Genomic DNA, 18,060 nt, shown 5'->3' with positions numbered 1-18,060 from the left:
CGGCCGCCCGTCGCGCCATCGCCGCGGCCTCGAACCCGCCAATCGCCTCCTCGACGCGCTCGCGCAGGGCGTCCCTCGTCAACGGCGTCGGAGCGCGGATGCCGACACGGTGCACGTCCACCAGGAACCTCGCGTTGATGCGCTGGTCGGACCACCTCGGGGAAGTGACGACCGGGCTGCTGCGGCGAGCAGATCGGCGGGAGGAGCGACGACCAGAGCAGTGGGAGGGAGCGGCGGGAGGAGCTCTGGCCCCTGCTAAGGCACCGCCAAGGATGGAGGACCGGCCAGCCGTCGGTGCTGGCGCCCAGGATCTGCGGCGAAGCGGTAGGATGCGGGCGGATGGGGTTGGGGCTGGAAAGAACAGGGTCAGTTTGGTATTTTCATGCAGCCCGTCAGCACTAAACTAACTGCTTGGACGGCAAAACGGGTCGAAGGACGTAACAGACCCCAAAACCAACAGTTGGAGGACTAATTTGGCCTATGGAAAAGTACGAGGACGAAGTTGACCCTTTAGCAAGAGTTTAGAGATGTCTTTGCCTATTTTGCCTTTCATAATATGACCGGCGGTCGACACGCGTGCTTGTAGTACAGAAATTCAACAAATTTATTATTCTAATCTCAAAAAGCTACTGTTTTTTGCCCTGATTTCTTGGTGCTGAGTTGGTTGATTCTCGCGATCGCTTCCCCTGAGTGGAGACGGATCAGCCCTCTCTCTCTCTGCTTCTCTTTTCTAGTCTTTGGCTCTGGTTGACAATGACAACGTGACATCTCAGACGCCAATTTCTGTCAACGACTATATTTTTTTTTGGTTTTTTATGCGGGCAGGCAGCAATTGATAAGGCAACAAAACTGGCAATGGCGGGGGGTCAATCCTACCTTCTCACCGACGATAGGAATCGAATCTGATGCGTTTCTGCTCTGTGGGACTCCCAACTGTTCCGCGTGCGTGCGGATTTGTTTGCGAAATTGCAATAGTGGTGGGGCCTCTATTGTCTTGCCCAAAACATTTTGGCAGTGACAAGATTCCAAAGTGTCCTTTTCTTTCTTCCATCGAAAAACCGCTAAATGCTCAGCAACTAATTGCTGAATATCACTTGAAAAATTACGAAGCATCGCATATTACCAAATGAGTCAATTCTATAGCCCAACATGGATGAAAAGCCTGCTGCCGCAAGTCTCCTCTCCACTACGATAAGATTTCTCATGCCCATTTCTCCAGTGTCAGGAGCATAGCCCGGAGCAGCCCAAAAGGTTATGCTGGGCCTCTAAACGTGGCCAATATGTTCCCAGTGGGCCGTAACCGACAAAAGGTTATGATGGGCCTCTAAACGTGGCCAATACGCACCCAATGAGCCATAGCGGACAAAATCACGGAGAAAGCAAGCAAGGGCCTGCTCTGGATAGATTATCTATGCTATCTGTAATATAAAACTTGAACTATAAAAATTGAAATAATTAAAAAAGTTAAATACACGGACGGTCTTTAAACTTGTTCCGAGCTGCCACTTAGATCCACGAACTCGCAAAATCAAAATTTGGCACCATAAACTTGTTAAGTTGTGCCACTTAACTCCATATCCCTTGACGTGGTGCCACAAGGTTTGAATATATGCAAAAAAAAAAAACCCTTGAGTTTTATCATCTTCTACCTTTACATCCTTGTGGGAGAGATAGAGAGAGGAGGAATGGCGCGCCTGAGCGCCGACGGCGGGGAGGGGTGCGCCACCGCGGCGTCCTCCTCCTCCTCCTCCCAAGAGCACGAGCGTGTGGTGACCGCCGAGGACGACATGGTGGGCGAGTCGAAGCGCTGCTCCTCTTCGTCGTCCTCCTCCTCATGGTCGTCCTCGTAGACGTTGTCGATGATGCCGAGCTCCTACCATTGCCGGATCGGACCGCTGGATTAGAACGAGACCACGTGGATGGCGGCGGCGAGCCACTTGCTCTCGAGGTGGCGGTGGCTGGGGTGGCTCCCTGTGTCCTCCCCCCAACCATGCTCCCGTCCTAGATCCGCGCGCGGGGAGACGGTGGCCGGCCGGATCTGTGGGGTGGCGGACGATGTGATTGGCTGAAGGCCGGCAACGCGGGCTTGGCGTGCGGGCGGCATCGAGGGGCCTGGCGGGCGTGCGGAGCGGAGGTTCCGTGGGCTCAGCGCAGGCGGCATGTAGAGGACGGTGGCGGCACATGCAGCGGCGGCGCATGTTGGTGGCGAGAAGGCAGCAAGGCTGCTTGCGCGGGGTGGCGTGCAGATGCGGGCGTGCGGCGTGGAGGTCGGCAGCTCGCCGGAGGCCGGCGCGCGGCATGGAGGGCAGTTGCTCGCGGTGGTGGGAGCAGTGGCGGCGGCGCGGGCCATACGTGGAGATGAAATAGGTGAGGAGGATGTAGATATAGAAGATGATAAAACTCAAGAATTTTTTTTTGCATATAATCAGGCCATGTGGCGCCACATCAAGGATATGGAGCTAAGTGGCACAATTTACCAAGTTTAGGATGCCAAATTTCGATTTTGCGAGTTCGTGGACCTATGTGGCATCTCAGGATAAGTTCGAGGGCCGCTGGTGTATTTAACTTTAATTGAAACTCTTCCTCACTAAAATTAGATCGACTGTATTCCTCACGGAGACCTTTACTTTCTAGACCTTAAAATGTGGCGAAAGAAGGTGGTGATCTATTTTTTAATAAAAGAAAAATATTTCCATTCAAATTATAACTTTTTCACACCAATGGGGCAGTCCCCATCCTGCTGTTGCGCTGGCTCCTCAGGTGAGGCTGGATGTGGCATCACCAGTCTTGGATCTGGCACCGCCTCCTTCGGAGCGGGAGCACCAGCAGGCACGCCGCCGCCGCCTAGCAATCACACGGTCGTCTGACATTGCGAGGGGACCGGTGGCGTGAGACGGATCCCGCCTATGCCGCGAGAGTGGGGGTGAGGGGGGAGGTGCCCCTTCCCCACCCCACCCCCGGCCACCATCCTCGCATCTGCCGGAACTTCTAGCAACTGCTCTAGCAGCGGCAAGGTACTAGTGAGGGTGAGAGGGACCATGGCAGGGATGTCTCGAATCTGCTCGAATCACCTCTTAGGAACCACGTTGGAGCAAGCGAAAGGACCAAATTATTACTATAGTTTAATAATTCTTTTTAAATGAAAAAGGTGTTAAAATTTGTTTCTTACGACAAATTCTTGAAAAGTTCGTCATCAATCTTTTGGAAACAAAAATATGATCAATGTAAATTGTTCTTTGTAAGAGCATCTCCAACAGTTCCTTATATTTTGTTCCTAAAATTTGATATTTGCCAACTCCCCAAATAGATATAGGAAGAGAAAAACGTGTCCATCTGCAATAGTTTCTCATTTTTTCTTCCCAACAATCAAAAATTGTGGACTCACGGTGCCTCTGCTCCCACAATTCCTTTCCCCGTTGTGCCAAAACGACGACGCAGGCAGCCATGGCAGTGCCCCTCCCTTGCGCAGGCAGCCAGCAGGGCGGCGCAGACCCTCCATGGCGCAGGATTCCAGTCGACGATGCAGCCCTTCAATGTCACATCCTCATCCTGTTCATGACCCCATCCATGGTGATGTTTCGTCTCCCCGTCGAACCTCAACCTTGGGTCCTGTACAGGAACCTAAGGATCATCTGATCAGCTCCTCCCTCATGGCGGCCACCTGCTTGTCCGTGTACTTGCTCAGCTCCTCCTCGATGTCCACCCTCCCTTCCAGCTCGTTGTCGGAGGTTGAGCATCAGCACGTAGTACCTGCCGCCCTGCCGCTCGTGCCACCGGTGGTACTGCACCTCCAGGGAAGGCTCGGTGGAAGAAGACGGGGATGCACCCGCCCATGTTGTCGTCGATGGAGGAGCGGGGCATGAAGGAGTCGCCGCGCGGCTGCAGGCAGAAGCGCGCTGTAGCTGCTCTCGAGGCCGCGGCTGCAGTCCAGCAGCCCGCACCGCACCGCTGCGACAAAAAAAAACGGAGAGGAAGAAGCCCGCGACAAAAAAAAAACGGCGTGAGAAGGGGTGATCGGGAGGAGCGATGGCGTTGCGTATTTTTACGTAAGGGAGAGAGATTTGCCAATTGTTAGGAGATGGGGAGTTAGGATAGGGAACTATTGGAGATATTTTTTTTTTCTCTTTTCCCAAAAAAAATAAGGATGGGGAGGTGAGATTGAGAACTCCTGGAGATGCTCTAAGTACTTGTTAAAGTTAGATTGCACCAACATTTTTAATACCCCAGATGGAACTGGGATTATTTCCTACGATCATATCCCACAATGTACGCAAACACGCTCCAGAAAGAGGATTAGTATGTATTCAAACAGCCTAATGGCATCGGCCAATTGGCCAAAGATTTTCAGAATTTCATCAGTCGCCCCGCACAACACGCTCTAGGAAGAGTGATTGAACAATTATATAGTGCACCCTTCCATGCATAATTATTCTTATTCATTCATGATCTTTATTCTCCTTATCATCGTTTCTCTTACGGTACTATTTATTGATAAAACAAATGGATTGATACCTCGAGATCGAATAGCCTGGAGTATACCTACCAAATACCCCCATCATGCACACATTAATTCAGCTCGGCTCCAAGCACTACAGCGAGCACTTCCAAATCTCCGATACTCTTCCATTCCGTGCGGTTTCAGGGTGCAGCCATGCCGTCCTGCTCGTCGATCTCGTGCGCGGGCGGCGGATTTATCTGCAGGTGGTGGCGAGGCGGTGTCCTGGGCGGTGGCGGCATTGGATCCGTCGGAATAATGGGCGGAAAGAAGCGTACCAGTCCGCCGCCGTTGCTCATCTTCCGACTTGGCGAGGCTTCTGTGCCCCCGGTGATCATCATGATGATCAGCACCATGGCCGCCGCCCCTGCTGCGACGACAAATGGAGGCCGGCGGCGGCCGAATTTCAGCTCGAACATCGTCGCTATCATATGTTTTGTACCCTGGAGTATGTGTTAGTACTACTAGTATATATTGCAGCTGTATCAAAAAAAAAGTATATATTGCAGCACGTACTGCTATAAATAATTGCCAAATGGAAGTATATAAAACGTTTGCTGGATCTTTTGGAGAGTAACTAATATTTTCTAGCTGTAGTATGTCATCGTGTAGCAAGAATTAATTTTGACATTTAAAAGGTATATTTACATGCATGTTAATTACTGCTTTGCTATATATCCATGCCACTTCGCTTAAGAAAATTTGAGGATTTACCACTTTGAGAAAGGATACTTGGATTTGTGTGGACAAAAATATTTGCGCTCCGATTCAAAACAATTGAAATTAGCATGTACCAAAACTAACCTAGTCCTACTCCTCACAAATCACCTCTTTAAAGCCCACATGTATCCTTTGGCGAAACCTGAGGGCAAACTCATTTTTCTTTTCGTCACTCGCGCCATACAATTCCACCCATCGTCTAAATTTTTTGTCACCAAATGTCTGGCTACCCGCCCACATGTACCCACCCGAATTTCCGCGCGTCGCTACCGTGAAATCAGCCATTCAATCAATCCCCCGCTTCCTTTCCCGTCTGGGCGTCTGGCCCTCTCGATCTGCGGCGCAATGCCGCGCCTTCTCCCAAAGCTGAGACGTCGCGCGCCCCCACGCGCGACCGCTAGGCAGGCTCTTCCTCTTCCCAGTCCTCTCCGGCGCGTAGCCATCTCCACCGGCCTGCTCCACCAGCCTGCAGGGCGCCCGCAGTACGAGCCCCCGCGACCTGCGCCCGCCCCGGCCATCCATCTCCGGCGGCAAACAGAGCGCCGGTCGGACAAGCTCCAGCAACGTGCGCCCCCGCCCATCTATCTCCGGCGGCCTGGAGCAACAACGCCTTGCTGGAATTCGAGAGGTACCCATCCCGGAGGCGCCGGCGGCAAGGATGGATTCGGATTGGATACAGATGAAATCGGATCCGGATGTCACTTTTTACTACATTTTAATCCGGATACGAATGCGAATGCGGATCTCATCGGATACGAATACAAAACAGATAGTTTGAATCCGAATTCGGATCCGGATACCTTCTCGATTTGAAACATAGAGATACCATGAGTATCAGTTTATTTTGTCAACAATTTTATAGTAAATCAAAATCATTATACAAGTAGTGAGTAAAAGATTAGAAGATAACTAATAGAAAAAAATATAATTATCTATGCATAGCTTTTATATTAAATATATAATACTAATTATAAATGTAAAATAAATAAATATTTAAATACTTAATAATTAAGATATATAAAAAAGATTTTATCATTAAATAAATAATTAATTTGACTCGTATTAAATAATTTTAATCATGAAATAAATATATTAAATAGTTAAAGTTAATTTTTATATCATTACTAATTTTAATAAATATATTATTAGTTATCTAGCTTTCTAAGTAATTTAAATAGTGTGCATCATCAAGTAATTAGGTATAAAGATAAGTTTAACATTGTCTCACTAGTCACTTTTTCTTTGCGGATACGGACGGATACGGATGTGATCGGATATTCCTCGAATACGAATATGGAATCGGATAGAGAAAAGTTCTTAAAATCGGATTCGGATGCATCCATATGACATCATATTAAAATCGAATACGAATACGGATATCCATATTTACGTTTTAAGCGGATACGAATACGGATAATTCGGATGTTCAGACATCCGGATCCATTCTTAGCCAGCGGCCAGGCTGAAGTCAGCCTCGAGGCGCCAGTGGCGGACCAGGTTGGCCCAGGACTACCCAAAAATTCAGCCCAAAAATCTTTTAGCGCTTAAAGATTAAAGCCCAGGCTTAACTAATGGCCCAACAATCAATCCTAATCCAACAAATAGTCTCAAATAGCCTCTTCCTCAGCCCAAGTTCCCCCGTCTCCCAATCTCGGGCTCCCTCCGACTCCCCTTCCGCCTCAGCGCCTTGGCGTTCCGGCACCGGGTGCCGCCACCCGCGGTCGCGCGCCGGCCAGTTGCCACTGCCCGCCTGACCCCAGACGCCCGGCCTCCCGCGGTCCCTGCTGCCTGCTTCCTTGCTAGGTAAGCGCGGCGTGTGCGCCTCCCGCCGGCGTCGTGCGCAAGTCTGCACGGATGGCAGCAGCAGCTTCCCTGCTGGGCAAGCGCGGCGCGCGCACCTCCCGCCTGCTGCGGGCCTGCGCGGCTGGCAGCCACGGCAAACCAGCACACCTGCGCCAACAGCCTCCCGCACACCCGCGCGGCCGCCCCGATCGTCCGGCGCCTCTGCAGCTGCCTGTCTAACTCAATTGCACAATTGACTCCCCTCAATAGTCAGTACCATGTTCCTATATTCCACGAGACTATGATTCTGTGATTTCATCTCAACCTCACTTAATGGAACCATGTTTCTTAACTAATTTGTTGAATTGAATGATTATGTGGTAATTTGTTGAATTGAATGATTATGTGGCCTTTATACTTATGTTATTGTAAATTTTGATCATTATATACCGTAATTTTGCCAAAGTGCTATTAGAGTATACCGAATTACACTTAGAATTTTTTTTTGATAGGACTACTCTAGTTTCAATTTCTGGGTCCGAGCATCTCCAAGAGCTTTTCCAAATCACACTATCCAAATTCCATTTAGCTATTCAAAGGATGGCAAATCCAACAGTTTCTCCATCCATTCCCTTCTCCATCCACCCATCAGCCGCCTGAGCACCCTTGACACTGCCATCGCCACTTGCCGCTGCCCGTGCTCAGCTCTTGGGACACAAGCTCTCCCCTTCACTCTTGCTGTCGCAGCCGCATCTTTCCAGCTTGTACTACCTGATAGCTCAGTGGTGTTTCTCTTTCCCGCGACCAAGTTCATGTCGCTCAGCAAAGAAGGACATAACCAGGAGCACCTGTACCCAGATCGCAAGGATGTGGTCGATCCCATCCACTTCACCACGCCGCCGCCGCTGCCGCAGCAGTCCGCCAGTCCCACCAGCACCACCATGGCGGCTGTGGCGCGATCGAGCAGCAGCAGCTGAAGTGCTTCTCGGATGAGGTGGACAGCCACGGGAGCACCAAGCTGAATGGAGCCAGCGAGTAGTGGATCACTGGTGGTGTCCGGTGGCGGACTGGCGGCGATGGGGCGAGCATCGAGCATCGTCATCCGTGGCGCTGCTGCTGCCGCGTGCCTCTCCATCTCGCGTGGACAGGTGCGCCTTCTTGCCGGTCGTCTTGCCGGGGAGCTTGCGCCAGGGGGAGTGGGGAAGCCACGCCGGGGAGCCGCGCCGGGAAGCTCTCGCCACGGAGGAGCCACGCCGCCGACCGGTGAAGAGAGACGACACGCGGCGAGGGATGGGCGTGGGAGTGGCGAATCAGAGGGTAGGGTGCAGGCGAGAGGCGAGATAGCGAGAAAGGCCCGCACGGCAAAGATGCAGAGCGCGGGAGGTGGGATGACGATTGGGATGGCGAGGGGAGCACTATGAAGCGGCTGTTGGATGCTGATTTTAAAGGAACTTATCCATTTTTACCTATCCAACTATTTTTAAAGGGTCTCTTAGAGATGCTCTTATTCCCCCGCTTCCCATGCCCATCAACACCAACGTCGTCCAGGTCGCGCCTGTTGGCCGCCGCATCCGTCGGCTTCCCATTTATTGATGTAGCCTTGAAAAAAAAACTTTGGAGGATGGTTTTCTTTGAACACAAGATGTGCTTAGTGAAATATTGTTCTGCTTAACTTCAGAAAACTTTACATGAGATCAAACTATAAATATTAAGTTTAATAGAGTTAGAGCTACATTTTCTGTGAGCATTCGAATGAAAGTGAATGTTTCAGCTTGTTGCCATATTCTGAATTTGCTGGAGCCTTTAACATAGAGGTTCCACTTTTCTGGCTACCTGTTCAGCACTGGCAAGCTGTATTATGCACCGGCAATTATCATTAACGGCTTTATGAAAAGCTTTGGCAAATTTGACAAAATGTGATTCTCATGCAGTAACATTCAAGTTAAAGGCTTATCTGGGAGATGGTTAATTTCAAGGTTGGTTTGCTCATGAGATTGCTAGAGCATGGTACCATTTCAGACAATTAATGCATTTAAATATTGCATTCTCTAATTATCTTCCTACCTTTTGGATTCTTTACAGGTCAGGATCAGTTTGGAACTTACATGGGAGATGTTGAATATCACTCTATCTTTCTAAGGTATGGTTAGCCAGCTACTCAGCTAGAAGTACTATACCATTATTTACAGAGGCATACAAGTATGTGTATGATCCAACCTGGAGCCTTTGAAATCATGCTGAACTTTGGAGCCTTTGTAAATAAATTAACCTCAGAAAATATATTTGCTATGATCAACATCATTTTACCTATGTAGATATAGCTATGTAGTGTTTTCATGTTCATTTGGATGACTGGATGGATGCTCTTTCGGTCTATGCCTTTGAGTCAGACGATAAAAGTATCATCTATAGGCATCAAAGTGTCACCCGTAGCGTTAGCACGGGCAAGATAACTGCTAATCAACCAATCAGGCCTTAACATAGAGTATGGATGCAGTGTGCTGCTGTTACAGTGACAGGCCAACTTGTATTCTGGCCACCATAATAGATGCTGATAAACAAGCTTTGATATTTTTTGTTTTCTAGGCACCATAATAAATATATCATCAGTATTGATGTATTTGATATTTATTCATATCCTATTTTAATGTCAAATTTGTTGTCACAGGCTTCTGTTTATTTTTTAATGGGTGAAGCAGAGCAACAACACAAAAAATCCCTGGAGTATTACAGAAACGCACTAGATCTCTACCAGGTTGGATAAATTACTTCATTGACCTTTGACAGTGCTGCATGTTTATGAAATACTTAGTAGTAGATCCCCCCTTGTTTCTAATTCAAGTTTGGCACTCAACCACCTTGCGAACCACTATTTCTTTACTGGCCAACATTTTGTTTCTTTGTTCATATACACCGTGAAATCAGCCGTGTCATAGGTGAGCAGCCATGTATCAACCTGCTTTGCTTGGGTGCCAATATCCTCCTAGCCATTCTGTTATTCACAAATAGGGCAATGTGACAATTTGATAATGTTTTGTGTTACTGATCTTTTCGTGCTAGAAATATCTTCTTTCTTACTGCCACAATGAACAACCTGAGTAATGCTTGTTACTAACTCCTCAAATGGTTTTGATATTTGCAGATCAATGACTTTTGGTGTTTTCATTTGCATCAAGTGTTCAGGAGCTCATAGAAGTCTTGGAGTACACATATCCAAGGTAACCCATGATCCTATAGCACTCTGTTATGTCACTCTATAAATTTGTTATGTTGGCCAGCAGGGAAATGATTTTCTTGAGGAGTTCTCAGACATATCTCAGACCACTGTGAAAGCAGGGAATTGTTTGTATAGAATTGGGGGCAAGGTTGGGTTGAACATCTTGTTTGCTTACAAATACTGACGGAGCTAAATGACTTAACAGGTCTGTAATCTTGGGTGGTCAAAGAATGTAAATGAGCTTGTTAGTACCCACAGATACTCTCAAAACCAAATAATTGTTTGGAGATATCCAACAATGTCTAAGGTATGGTGCAAGCTTATTCTGAAATTAAGTTATTCTATACCTGTTATGCCTGTATCAATCCCATTCCCCTTTGCTATTTGCAGCTTGCCACTTTGACAGGCCATACATACAGAGTATTGTATCTAGCTATTTCCCCTGATGGACAGGTGAGTCTGATGACTTGTCCCGAGTTGTGTTTTGATATACCTAGCATATTTTGTTCTCACTGGCTTCCACTATTGGTATCAACGGACCATTGTTACTGGTGCTGGTGATGAAACACACTGGTTTTGGAACGCGTTCCCATCTCCAAAGTCTCAGGTACTTAAATCTGGAAAGATGATTTCATTGCAGACATTATCTCATTTCTCATATAGTCTCCTAATTTAGCTTGGTTCATCTGGTCCGGCCGAGTTCAGACAGTTAAAGTTGCATCGGAGAAACATCATTTGTTAGAAGCTACATCCGGTGACTCTGAAAAGTAGTTTACTTGGCTCATAAGATTATTGCAGGCTTGCAGTATATGTTGATGATCATCGACATATTCCATTTGCAACACCCATGCCACGAGGTCATCAAACATCAATGCTAGCCGAATTTTTGAGATAGCATGATTCATTGCGATGAACTGGCTTGCGAATCCGAGCATGGCTCTTTTGCTTTGAGTGTACATATTTATCTGATTCACAATACGTCCCATGTTTCAAAGAGAATTGACATCGGTTATATTCCCGCACTGGTTAGATTAAATTATTTGATCAAGACACAGGCTGATCTCGCCATGGTGAACAGACCCTTCTGGGGAGGCCTCCAAGGTGCTCTGCGATGCCTTCCAATGTAATTGCAATTTTCAGTAGTCAGTTTTCCTTCCAATGTTCTAATATAATGATTGCAGTATTAGTCATTTTATTTTGTTTTGCACATATGGATTTACTTTTTCGTGAACTGTACATCTGCAGTTCCGACCGATTTGTGCCACAATGAAATTACGGTGAACTGATCAAGAAGAACTAATTTTGCTCCCGTTTAAAATGCAGTACTTGATTCTTTCAAGCACCAATACCTGTCTAAAATAAGTAGTCGTCATGACATTTCATGAAGTTTTGTGTTTAGTGTTCATCATAAATTAGGAAGGTAGGATTTGTGCATGTTGATCTCAGAAATATCATAAAATTTGCACATGCTGCATACTTACATTGTACTGTTTTGAATGGTGGAACTCTTTACAGGGTCTTAGTTTCACTCCAGAAATGCAACGCAAACGTACAAAAGAGTTTTCTGGTGGATGGTGCATGAGAATAGCTCTAGCACGTGCTTTGTTCATTGAGCCTGATTTACTACTACTTGATGAGCTGACAGTAAGTTGGAAATAAGAAGTTCTTTTTCTTCACTTACTGGCTTATATGCTAACAACCTATCACTTTGCAGAACCATCTTGATCTTCATGCTGTGTTATGGGTATGGCTAGAAACATATCTCCTGAAGTGGCCAAAGACATTTATTGTTGTATCACAGGCTAGGGAGTTTTTGAATACGGTATGCATGCCGGCATATGTTTTTCCTGTGTTGGTTTTAACTGGATAACTGATGACCAGATCTTTTTAGGTTGTCACCGACATTCTTCATCTGCATGGTAGATGAAACGAATGAGAAAGCCAGATCCCATATGCAGGTTAGTTTGTATTTCTAGCAAGTATCATTAGCCCTGAGAGTGCTTTAGTGGTTTCAAGAAAACTATGCTGTTTCTGTAGCAAACAATGAATTGGAAGTTGATGCATTAGTTCATCCATGTTTTTGTATGGGTTAATAAACTTTTTTTTCAAAAGCATGCAAGCAAGCCCCTTGTTAGCCCATTTTAAATTCACAATATGGCTCTGCTAGATGTTTAGTACTGATGTTTGTCTGAATTGATCATACATGGCCATCTCTAAGCCTATCCAACTTGCTCAGGATTTAAAGGCTTTGTTGTCATTAATGTTGTTGAATAATAATAGACTGCATATGTCTTTGTCTTGAACATGGCTAGCTACTCTGTAGGCAGCTGCTGAAGCTTGTGCAACGTGGGCTGGCCCAGCTTGCAGTGTCTTAGTGGAACAAAACACTCGAGACAAAATCTATCTGATATAAGTTCAAATGAAAGAATAGAATTTTTCTTGAAACTGCTGAGGGTAGTAAGTGCTGCTATCTATTTCCTCAAGGACCAATGGTGAAGTTCAATTGTTTACTTTCTCTGTAGGCATTCGTTGACAAGTTCCGGTACAATGCAAAGAGAGTATCGCTTGTTCAATCAAGAATCAAGGTATGTTTTCTCACAGTCCTCCATGTTATTATTTTGCAATTCAAAAAATGTTTCTCTTTTACTGTATGCGTTAGGTAGTGCGGGATGTCTGCCTCCTCCACGGAGTTGACGCCGAGTCCCAGCAGCGGCCCTCCCACTCCTTCCACGGTGTTGGAGCAGCGCCCAGGTCTCGTTCCTCTCCTCCGGTGGTGGCTCGGATGGACTCCGGCACAAATCACCTGCTCCGGTGCTGCAGCAAGGGCGGCGCAGCGTGGGAGAAAGGGTGGTGATCGCACCTCAGCGGAAGGGGCCTGGCCGCTTCCCTGAGTCGATGCAATAAGTTGATCAGGTGTACAGGTTTGTCATTTGAGGGTGGTTCTGATATGATGATTACCTTGCTTGGTTGCATTGAAGTCTACAAAATGCTTCTGAATGCAGTATGGGATTTGGTTCAACTTATACATCACTTGTATTCAAGTATTGAACTGTGAACTGAATAACCAATGGTCCATATACGACAGCTGAAATGGTGAAGCATTTTAATTTAACCTTCATACAAAATAATCGTATCTTTTTGTTCTAGGCATGCCAATAGTGCAGACCATTTTACTATTAAAGAGAGGTCCCTCTCTTGCCTAAGATGGTCGGGATTGGCTCAAGGTCTCACCGTTGTTGCTCAAGTTCAGCGGACTATATTCATATTGGATGGCCATCTCTTAAGGTAAGTGTGACCATACAATAACCATAGATTACATTGTGTCTCTATGTTTTGTATTACTCTAACTGCTCTAATCCTTTTGTATTAAGCTATCAATTTCTATTAGCTTCATGAAATAGAACTTGCATGCCATGTATAGCCTCTTAGATGTAGATGTACAACTACCACCAGTTACATGATCGAATGCAAAAAAAAAAAAAACTGGCAATAGGACATGGAAACCATGGAAATAGAATCGTCCCATTTTAATTTCAGTGGGAGGCTAATAAGCAGAAAGTAGGGCAAATATTCCACTATTTCAGTGTATCCAGTGCTTATAGGTAAAATCATTTCTTGTTTTAAATTGGTCTCTGCAGATCCCATTTTCCAAAAATGTGGCATCCATAACACTGCATACCACCATGCAGTGCAACGGCTGTCTTGCTAAACTGACATTTCAACAATAAATACATACTTGGCTAGGCTCATTGTTGTGATAATCAATATTACTTGTTAGCTAACTAAATATTTTCTTTCATTTTTTCTTCAGCTCATGATATTTGATATGAGAGGAAGTGAGTCACCAACCGTGGTTATATGCCAGCAAACATTGATGGATTATTGGCTAGGTAAGTTTTGAAAGCTTTCTTTCTCTCTTTCATGCATGAAAGCTACCTGCTGTCTTCCAAAATGGATGGGGTGCTTGCACCTGGTATTTTATATATATGCTTTAGTACTCTTCTTTAGTTGTCTCCCGTTCCTGCAGACGCTGACATCTCATCTGCGACTGCGAGCGCAAGCAATGACGACGACACACAGATGACACCTCCTCCACCTGGGTTTGCCACCACGCCATTACAGTAGCAAACGAATAAGTAGTAGATACTACACCGAACATGATCGTAAGCCGCCTTGCTTTGTCGTCCTCTCCTAATAGTTAACAAACTGGTGGGAGGAAAGCCGCCTCCGTCACCTAACCCACAATTGAAATAATTTAGAGCACTGGAGAAAAGTAACACGGATCAATCATCTGCATAAATCCGTATGCAGAGGCGCACACAGAAATCATCCCAAAGCTAGGCTAAGAACACAGCAATAATGGCGCCGATGAAGGTCTACGGGTGGGCCGTGTCGCCGTGGATGGCGAGCGCGCTGGTGTGCCTGGAGGAGGCCGGCGCCGAGTACGAGATCGTCCCCATGAGCAGGTGCGGCGGCGACCACCGCCGCCCCGACCACCTCGCCAGAAACGTACGCATCTCCCTCCCTCCCTCCGCCAACGTTAGAATTTTCCACCTTGTCGACGTAACTGTTTCCCGTTCTGCAGCCGTTCGGTGAAATCCCAGTTCTGGAGGACGGTGATCTAACGCTCTACCGTAAGCCAGCTTCACTGCTTGTTGCAAATATTTTTCCTTCGATCATCGCAGCAATTGCTATTAATCGGAGCTGTTTGATTTTCTCGTTGCTTCCAGAATCACGCGCCATCGCGAGGTACGTCCTCCGCAAGTACAGGCCCGAGCTTCTCAAGGAAGGGGACCTGGAGGGATCAGCGATGGTGGACGTATGGATGGAGGTGGAGGCCCACCACGTGGAGCCGACCCTGTGGCCCATCATCCGGCACTGCATCATCGGCCCGTACGTCGGCCGCGAGCGCGACCAGGCCGCCGTCGACGAGAGCCTCGCCAAGCTGAGGGCGCTGCTCCCGGCGTACGAGGCGCGCCTGTCGGCGTGCTGGTACCTCGCCGGCGACGACGTCACCGCCGCGGACCTCTGCCACTTCGGCTTCATGCGCTACTTCATGGAAACCGAGTACGCCGCCATCGTGGACGCGTACCCGCACGTCAAGGCGTGGTGGCACGCGCTGCTGGCGAGGCCGTCGGTCAAGAAGGTCATCGCCGGCATGCCGCCGGACTTCGGCTACGCCAGCGGCAACATACCGTAGTATATGAGTATATCTACGCCATGTTTTACATTTCACAAATAAATCGTCAGATATTTGGTGTTATTGGCAAATGCGAAGTCCGCTCCGGTTGCGATGAAGATGAGCAGAGCTTGCAAATTCTATTTCTTCAATTTTGGATGTACGAATCAGGGATTTACAACGGGCTTGTCTAGAGCTCACTCGAGCATTTTACAGCCCAGCCCACACCCGAATTTCCATCCATCCATCTAATCCAACGGCTCAGGTCCATCCCCTACCTCATAACCCTACCGGCCTCTGCATCGTCGTCAACCTCATGACCACCACAGAAGCGCCGCCGCCACCCTTCCACAGCCCGCAGCTTGCTCCACCGAATCTAGCAAGGGACGCCGACGAGCCTCCACCCCGGAACCACCCCAGCATCCCATTTTTGAACTCAGGCGAGGCTAATGGCACTGTCGCCCCCGCCCCGCCCTCTTTCCTCGTCTCCGGCGGCGTCCCGCCGCCGGATTCGACCCCGCTGCCACTCCCGCGCTAACTCGTCGCCGGTGCTAGCCCCCGCTGCCTCCGCAGACCATCCGGTTGTCCACCAACCGCCCGCGGCCGGCGGCGCCCCCGCCGCCTTGCCGCACCGCCGGCTCGAACCACCACCACCACCCGCTACCTTGCAGCCCAAAGCTCCTTCTAGGTCCGCCGGAGGCAGGTAGGCCTCCTCCGGTCCTCCCCAAACCCCGAACGATAATAAGTCACTGAAGCTCGCCGGAGTTGAGGAAGACACGCTCGTTGTCGTTGGCAAAAAAATTCGAGTGTGTGGAGGCAATATTTCACTCGAGTGTAATATAGCTTTCCCGTTTACAAAGGGCGACAATCATCGATCTCCACGGCAAGATCTAAAATTCCAACGCGTCGTTGAACCCGGCGTCGTAGGCAGCGTCGGCCTCGTAGTCACCGACCATCTCCCCGATCATCATCCCCCCGACGGCGCCGCCTAGGAGCCCGAGGCCGAGCCCCATCCCCATACCCCCACCATGCCTCGCCGGCGCCGGCGCCGGCGCGTAGCCGTACCCGTACATCGCCGGTTGATGATGGGGAGCAGCACCGTACCCGTACGATGGCGGAGCAGCGTACGCGTAAGGCTGCTGCGCGTGCGGCGGGTACGCCGCGTACGGAGAGCCATACCCGTACTGCGGCGGCGGGTACCCCGACGCCATGGCCTGCGGCGGCGGGTACGCGGTGGGCGGCGACATCGTCCTGTCCGCTGCTTTCTCGGAGTCCTGCACGTACTTGGCGTACTGGCCTTGTTTGGCTTCGGCCGGCTCCGGCTCCGGGAGGCCGGCGGCGGGGACGTCGGTGAACTTGTAGCAGAAGTAGAGCACGCCGTGGGCGCGCCCGGAGTACGGCCTGCGGACCTGGTAGCTCACGGGCCTCGGCACCCCGCCCTTGTCGGCGCCGGCCAGGAGGTCGTCGAGGGGCACGAACACCTCGCCGACGTCGCGGTCGCCGAAGTAGGCGCGCTCGGCGCGGAGCCTCACGTGGAGCGCGAGGCCGCGGGTGTCCGCGGCGGCCGGGATGGGGAAGTGGATCGTCGCGTTCCAGGCGGGGTTGCACCCGTTGACGTGGTCGGTGAGGGTGCTGTGGGTGGGTATGCGGGGATCGCCATCGGAGATGGAGGCGACGGCGTAGACGCGCAACCGGGAGAAGTGCGTCACCTTCTTGAGGTCGTTCGCGGAGACTAGGGTGACCTCCAGTACCCGGTACGCCATTGCCAACTGCCAAGCGCCGCCGGCGAGGTGTTTGCCGGCCGTGGGAAGAAAAGGTATGTAGGCTGGTGGTGGTGGTGGTGGAGGAGGGACAAAGGCTGTGTAGGACGACGTTCGAATCCCTCAACAATGGAAAGAGCCACAACGCGCAAGTTAAAATGCTTGTAGGAGGCAACGGTTGTGTTCGGGTGATCGCCGCTCTAGTTTTGCGCCAAAAATAGCTTGAGTGGGTGTTTCTTGGATTTTTGCGCAACTTTTTCTGTGGTCCGCATTTTCTTTCGGACTCATTTGTTAACCGCAAATGCTATGTATGGTGTTGAAGAAAAATTAGATTAATTAGTGATCAATATTGTAATCATTTATTTAATTTAGTAATTAGTGGGTAAATACAAAGGGGAACTGCCACCCCGAAGGGGTGCCTCGAAAGGGCCACTTCCATGCCTGTTGGCAGAGTATATATGTAGAAACCTCTCCCTATCAATACAATAGTTCTCTCTCATTCCTTTCATTCACAACACGTTATCACGCACTCTGGCTCTACTGCACTGAGCGCAAGAAGGCCATCGGTTCCCTCCGTGGAGCAGAACGAGAAGAAAGAACAGGGGCCATCTCTCGCTCCCTGAGAAGAGAAGGCCAGAACAAAGACATCAACAGGGAGTCTTGCCGGAATCCTCGCCGGAATTCACGCAAGGTAAAGAAACATGACGACCCCCAACGTACCTTCCATGAATGCCATAGTCAACTCCATCACGGACGCAGTGGAAAACACCATCATCCGCGGCAACCAATCCGGCGGAGTTCGTCGCTTCATGGTGCAAGGCGCTGTTCGTCGTGCTCTGCGCGACATCCACCACTAGCAGATTCCTCCCCGGCGCTCCAATGACCATCACCAGTGCCGTTCACAGGT

General features: G+C 49.0%; 3 protein-coding genes across 9 annotated transcripts; 2 read left to right on the top strand and 1 right to left on the bottom strand.

Annotated features, from left to right (window-relative positions):
• Nucleotides 1-5,484: 5,484 nt before the first annotated feature.
• On the top strand, nt 5,485-13,697 carry LOC120675756 (NU+ prion formation protein 1-like). 7 transcript variants are annotated; one of them, XM_039956967.1, is made up of 13 exons: nt 5,485-5,869; nt 6,664-6,712; nt 8,929-8,973; nt 9,080-9,137; nt 10,140-10,215; nt 10,420-10,521; nt 10,605-10,667; nt 10,753-10,821; nt 11,293-11,337; nt 11,730-11,858; nt 11,929-12,036; nt 12,106-12,172; nt 12,737-13,697. In XM_039956967.1, exons 4-12 carry the CDS (start codon nt 9,103-9,105, stop codon nt 12,139-12,141), a joined length of 663 nt encoding a protein of 220 aa, XP_039812901.1. In that variant the 5' UTR covers nt 5,485-5,869; nt 6,664-6,712; nt 8,929-8,973; nt 9,080-9,102; the 3' UTR covers nt 12,142-12,172; nt 12,737-13,697. The 7 variants fall into 7 exon arrangements, 4 of the variants coding, with proteins under 4 accessions (XP_039812901.1, XP_039812902.1, XP_039812903.1 ...); XM_039956968.1 differs by lacking the exon at nt 5,485-5,869 and adding an exon at nt 9,666-9,752 and having other exon boundaries at nt 6,692-6,712; XR_005675473.1 differs by lacking the exons at nt 5,485-5,869; nt 6,664-6,712; nt 8,929-8,973; nt 9,080-9,137 and having other exon boundaries at nt 10,019-10,215; nt 12,737-12,799; nt 12,878-13,697.
• LOC120675757 (glutathione S-transferase 4-like) lies at nt 13,375-15,531 on the top strand. Its single transcript, XM_039956970.1, has 6 exons — nt 13,375-13,499; nt 14,026-14,104; nt 14,242-14,377; nt 14,526-14,723; nt 14,800-14,848; nt 14,945-15,531. Exons 4-6 carry the CDS (start codon nt 14,574-14,576, stop codon nt 15,412-15,414), a joined length of 669 nt encoding a protein of 222 aa, XP_039812904.1. The 5' UTR covers nt 13,375-13,499; nt 14,026-14,104; nt 14,242-14,377; nt 14,526-14,573; the 3' UTR covers nt 15,415-15,531.
• A 51-nt stretch (nt 15,532-15,582) lies between these two features.
• On the bottom strand, nt 15,583-17,264 carry LOC120675755 (protein SRC2-like). Its single transcript, XM_039956964.1, has one exon. It carries the CDS (start codon nt 17,154-17,156, stop codon nt 16,284-16,286), a length of 873 nt encoding a protein of 290 aa, XP_039812898.1. The 5' UTR covers nt 17,157-17,264; the 3' UTR covers nt 15,583-16,283.
• Between the last annotated feature and the right edge of the window lie 796 nt (nt 17,265-18,060).

Source organism: Panicum virgatum, chromosome 5N (assembly GCF_016808335.1).
Source record: "Panicum virgatum strain AP13 chromosome 5N, P.virgatum_v5, whole genome shotgun sequence".
NCBI classification, from domain to species: Eukaryota; Viridiplantae; Streptophyta; class Magnoliopsida; order Poales; family Poaceae; genus Panicum; species Panicum virgatum.
The sequence above is the reverse complement of the archived record's forward strand: the minus strand, read 5'-3'. Positions and strand labels throughout refer to the sequence as shown.

What these genes read in the sequence shown, in the direction of transcription:
- LOC120675756 (XM_039956965.1), top strand. Translation starts at nt 10,099, where the DNA reads ATGCTTGTTACTAACTCCTCAAATGGTTTTGATATTTGCAGATCAATG. An exon ending in CTATTTCCCCTGATGGACAG is followed by an intron (nt 10,668 to 10,752) that starts GTGAGTCTGATG and finishes TGGTATCAACGG; the next exon opens with ACCATTGTTACTGGTGCTGG. An exon ending in CTAGGGAGTTTTTGAATACG is followed by an intron (nt 12,037 to 12,105) that starts GTATGCATGCCG and finishes AGATCTTTTTAG; the next exon opens with GTTGTCACCGACATTCTTCA.
- LOC120675757 (XM_039956970.1), top strand. Translation starts at nt 14,574, where the DNA reads ATGGCGCCGATGAAGGTCTACGGGTGGGCCGTGTCGCCGTGGATGGCG. An exon ending in CCGACCACCTCGCCAGAAAC is followed by an intron (nt 14,724 to 14,799) that starts GTACGCATCTCC and finishes CCCGTTCTGCAG; the next exon opens with CCGTTCGGTGAAATCCCAGT. An exon ending in CGGTGATCTAACGCTCTACC is followed by an intron (nt 14,849 to 14,944) that starts GTAAGCCAGCTT and finishes CGTTGCTTCCAG; the next exon opens with AATCACGCGCCATCGCGAGG.
- LOC120675755 (XM_039956964.1), bottom strand. Translation starts at nt 17,156, where the DNA reads ATGGCGTACCGGGTACTGGAGGTCACCCTAGTCTCCGCGAACGACCTC.